The sequence below is a fragment of the Glycine soja genome, chromosome 7 (genome assembly GCF_004193775.1).
Source record: "Glycine soja cultivar W05 chromosome 7, ASM419377v2, whole genome shotgun sequence".
NCBI lineage: Eukaryota > Viridiplantae > Streptophyta > Magnoliopsida > Fabales > Fabaceae > Glycine > Glycine soja.
The window spans coordinates 13,325,492-13,330,955 of NC_041008.1; the positions used below are offsets into that span (position 1 = coordinate 13,325,492).

At 27.5% G+C, this 5,464-nt stretch overlaps 1 protein-coding gene across 1 annotated transcript; it reads left to right on the plus strand.

Moving 5' to 3' along the window:
• Positions 1-907: 907 nt before the first annotated feature.
• Positions 908-5,124, plus strand: LOC114418795 (transcription factor bHLH25-like). The gene is made up of 4 exons (XM_028384311.1): positions 908-1,099; positions 1,198-1,659; positions 2,208-2,567; positions 4,833-5,124. Exons 1-4 carry the CDS (start codon positions 1,064-1,066, stop codon positions 4,923-4,925), a joined length of 951 nt encoding a protein of 316 aa, XP_028240112.1. The 5' UTR covers positions 908-1,063; the 3' UTR covers positions 4,926-5,124.
• Positions 5,125-5,464: the final 340 nt, after the last annotated feature.

The following is a 5,464-nucleotide window of genomic DNA, read 5'->3' on the forward strand; positions in this document are numbered from 1 at the left end:
GGCTTGTTTTGTTCAAAAAAGGAAAAAAAAAAGTATAATAAATTATATGTTTCAATATTATTTGAAATAATACATGAACAAATGTTATAAAATTAGAACTTACTTAATATAATACATTTATAGCGAATTCAACATATATTGGGTGATTTTTAATTAATTAATAGTATAAAAAAATCATATTAACAGTGTTTCAAAATTAAAATCATAAAATAATGAAATAAATGTATTCACTAAACATTTTTTTATTCAAACAATTTTATAAATACGATAATAAATTATAAATTAATTGAAATTACTTACCAAACTCACATCGATCGAATTAATGATCGACCTCTGATTGATACAGTTGCCAACCTTTTCAATGACTGCGAGACTCAGAATATAAAGACAAAGTGATCATTAATTTTCAATATAGTGAAGACAATGTTGGGGATTCATCATTCAATTTCAGGACCCATCCACCCGTTTGTTTTCTTTGAGGGACTTCTGTTTGATCATGAATGTGTTTTTTTTCTTTTTTTATTTCTCTATATTTTCGGTGCATATATTAATCACTCCCCACTGTGTAAAAGATATTTAAACCTATTCCCACAATAATTTAAGTGAAAAACAAAGATTTTTTTTAACAGAAGTAACAACAAAGTTGCTTTATTCGCGTCAGACCAAATTAACATCATTTACAAATTATAATTAATCTAAACATGCTATTCAAGTTAAAAAAAACTTTCAAATCAATTTTTGACATTAAACATAGTTTAAAAAAACTTTCAGAAAGAACCTTAGGTTAAAATGTTTTTGCTCTTAAGATCGTTAATTGCAACGATGACGAGTTGACAACACTTTTTAAGGAAAAGTGTGAGGAACGTGTCTTTAGCATCTGCCACAAATTTTGACAAAAAAAAAAAACGTATATTTTCTCTCGCATAATAATACTTTTATCAATTACAATTATTGTAATTGCATTGAATGGATTCTCACATCATTGAGTTTGTCGCTGCTTTCTTCAATAGCTGAAGCACATATAAGCAGGAGCTAGCTAGGTTTTTCCAATTTTGAGGAAACAATGGATGAGCCATGGCTGAAATGGGTTTCTATTTTGGTAATAGGAGATCCGAATCAATCATATTATATATATAACATATGATATATGATCTATATACATTATATGCATAACTTTATTCCTGAAATTTTTTGCAGGACACTAATGACTATCATTTATCCACTGAATGTGACATGAACTCTGTTGAAGAACCATTGGAGGGAGAGAATTCAGTGGATCCTGGAGAACTCTCATGGGAAAATCACTCCCCTAATTCATATCTCACAAAAGAAAGAACCACCCTTTTGAGCAATTCTTCATCTTTGGAAGAGATCAACACTAGCTTTGATATGACAAGTCTCAAACAACATGCTTCTCCACAGAAACCAAAGTCTTGCATTCTGTCTTTTGAGGATTCCACTTCAGTGCCAATTACTTCCAAGAAAACTTGCCAATTATATCATGGTGAACATTCAAAGGAGACACAAGAAGAGCTACCCAATAGAAAACCCCTCAAGAGGGATACAAGCTTTGATCACATAATGGCTGAGAGAAAAAGGAGAGAGAATATCAGCAGACTGTTCATAGCTCTTTCAGCCCTTATTCCGGGCTTGAAAAAGGTCAGTTCATATGTTTTCTCTTGACTTTTTAATTGCATGATTTTTTCTGTCACTAGTATCCTTCGTTTAAGGTAATATTGTTTGAGACAATGTCGGATACAAAATATGAGTACCACTTTACTTTTTAATGACCTGATTTTTTCTTTCTCAGAAGTGTTTGTTCTTTAGAAATAATCCTATTCGAAACACTATGGTATACGATACAAAATATGAGTATCTCACTGAAATTTAAACATTAGTTCATCTCACTTGATAATAGACTTGCCCCTTAAATTAACCTAAACCTCCATTCCTTCTAACAGCATGAATGGTGACTAAACTCAAATAATTTTCTAGATTTCGATGCCAAATAATAATATTTCCCAGAATTTGATTTTTAAGCTAGTTTAATGATCTCTTGTGATCGATATTCATATATCTGAGTCATCCACTGGAATAAAATTTAATTTTGTTGTTATTGTAATTTCAAAGCCAAACTTAAGAAATTTAGATCACACCAATCCATCATTAGCTTATAAAATAATAATTAAGATATTTCTAATGTGTAGATGGACAAGGCTTCTGTTCTTTACAACGCTATAGAGCATGTGAAATATCTTCAGCAGCGTGTAAAGGATTTGGAAAAAGATAACAAGAAGAGAAAGACAGAATCCGTAGGATGTTTCAAAATAAATAAAACCAATGTTGCTGACAACGTTTGGACATGTGATGATAAACCTATCAAGATATGTCCCAAAGTTGAAGCAAGAGTCTCAGGAAAAGATGTTGTCATCAGAGTAACGTGTGAGAAGCAAAAGAACATTTTACCTAAGCTACTGGCCAAGCTTGAAGCTCATAATCTCTCCATAGTGTGTAGCAATGTTTTGCCATTTGGGAATTCCGCTCTCAGCATTACCAGCATTGCTAAGGTAGGTACACATACACAACTATTATAAATGTCGTGTTATGAAGAGATCAGTTCCATTGTTCATTTCAAAAATTATATTTTAAAATTAAATAGGATAACTTTTCATCCTTACACTTTGATGTTTAGGAAAAGGATAACACTTCTCTAAAGTAAACTACTCATTTTAGATGATAAATAGAGTAAATTATCCTAATACTAGTCATTGAGATAGTTTCATATACTACATACACTATATTTCTCCTTTTTTTTTATTCTTCCACTAACTCCTTATATTTTTGAAAAATTAACAATTGAACCAATCAAACCCTGATTCAGAGGTCTCATCCGTCTTTGATTAAAATTTTCAAAACATTGAAGCAAGGAGAGACTTCGGCGATGTTACACTAAAAACATAATAATTCACTGGCTTCGTTAAAGTTACATAAAAAGGATAAAAAAAAAATCCTTTTATTCATCAGTTTCCATTTCCTCTTCTTGTTTCTTATTGTGTTGAGTTTTCTAGATCCTGTTCATATACCCAAAAATATATTTCTTCACCTCAAAATGAAAACCTTACCTTTCCATTATTTCAAATTAAATTTGGGTTTGCAGTCCAAGTGTCGATTGTTCAGATCCGGATTCCAAAATATTAAACTAACACTCTTTATACATTATACTAATTCTTTAAAAACATTACATCATTTACCATTATAATTTTGAAAAGTTGTGAATGTTAAAAAGAACAAGGATCATGTTCATGATTTGAAAAAAACTTCAAGAAGTATAGTGTAATTTAAATTAAAATAAACAACATCAGTCATTAATGAGAAAATCAACGATAATATATTACATGCTTAATTAATCATAAAAAATTATGAATGTGTTAGAGTATTAGCAATTGATTTTTTCATCAATGACCTAAGATATGTTTAGATTTTTGGTGGAAGTGTTCTAAAAGTATATATGTTTTAAGGATAAAATTAGTTTGGTCATGTTTGGTTACACCAAAAATATATTTTAGATAGTAAAATTGTGTTTAGAAATTCAGTTTTGGAGAAACAGCGCTTAAGATGCTTTTATAAATTTAGTTTACAAACTTAAGTTTAACTTAAGTTTACAAATTTTAATACAAATATGGATGTACATTTGTCACTTTATCCTTAAAAGCAAGTTACTCTCTTTACAAAAGCCAAAAGATAAAAAGCAAACATTTTAATGTTTTTTTTATCTTCAATATACATGCATGTAATTACTTTGGTAAGTATATTTTTGGTTTTTTTTTTTTTTGAAGAATTATGTTTTTGGTTCTAGTTTGAATTTTATGTTATTTTGGTTCTTTCATGTTTTTATCAAGTTAATTAAATTATTTTATTTTAAAATTTAATAAGTTTTTTCCTTTCATCAATTTTAATAAAAAAAAAACCCTCAAATTCTATTTTTCTTGTCATAATCTTTACAAATTAAATTGCTTAAATTTCCTTCTTTTAAGAAAAAAAAAAGACCAATAAAAAAATCCCCAAAATTTCCGTCCTCAATTCTAATTTCAAATCTTATTTTTATCAAGTTTCTATTAATTCTAGTATTCTAAACTCTCAATATCATTTCATTACTAATTTTATTATAAACCTTCAAATTTTTAAATATAAAAAAATTTGGAGATCGGAAAATAACTTATGGAGGATTTTTTTTTCATCGATTGGAATCCATATATCTACTTAGTCAGAAACTAATTTTATTTGTGATGTGTAACCCTCACTGATTTAAGAAAATTTTACAGATAAAGATATCAAATACGAATTTTTCTGTTAAAAAGATTGTTTCTCTACTTATGAACATAATGAAATTTAATTTACATCGTTGTATCATTTCTATAGATTATGGAAGATTAAATATGTTGAACTTTAAAAATAAAAAGATAATTAAAAAAATAAGGGATCAAAAGAATCATATAGTTTTGTTGTTGGTTTTTTTTCTAGATAATAAGTATTTTTTATTAGAAATAATAATGTTTAAATAAGATAGGATCATTTTAGACGATAAAATTCTCTCTTCTTTTGGTTTGATAAATGCAAAGTGTAATTTCATTAATATTTTGTGATGATAATTACAATGACTTAGTAAGTTCTTTCTAACACTTACATGCTTACTATATGGAATTAATTGATATAATTACTTTCTAAGAAAAGCTAAAAATAAAGCTAAATTAGTTAGTTAGTATCTTTCTCACACTTGCATGCTTATCGTATGGAACATTAAATAATCAATATATGGTTGTTCTATACTGTAGATGGACCATGAATTCAGCTTGACAGTGGACACGTACGACCTAGTGAAAACCTTGACAGGGGAATTGTTGGAGTGCAGTAAAATGCAACGATAATGAGCCACGCTAACGAGTTGGCTACAAGTAGATTTAAAAGTGCATTATAAGCAGTTCAAGCATTTTATTCGTGTACTATCGATAATACTGGGAGTATCTTAGTGTATTATGTCTTTATAATTTGTTTTTTATTTATAAAAAATATTAATATATTAATTTTATTAGAAATATCAATAAGATGATTTCGTGATTTCACATTTTGTGTATTTTCAATATTTATATATCTCTAATCTTCTATGTATGCTTTCTTTGAGAATAAATTTAAAATGCTTCAATAAAGGCACTCTTAATTGAGTCCCCCTTTCCAAAATTTATATGCATTAAAAATTTAATATCTCAAGTTCAATATATTTATAAATTGTATATATATATATATATATATATATATATATATATATATATATATATATATATATATATATATACTGTCTTTTTTTTATGAGACATATAAACTGTCTTAATAAAAGAAATAAGAAACTTTTAATAATAAACTTAAAATTCTACGTTTTCCTTACAAAATTGATTCTCTGTTAATTGCT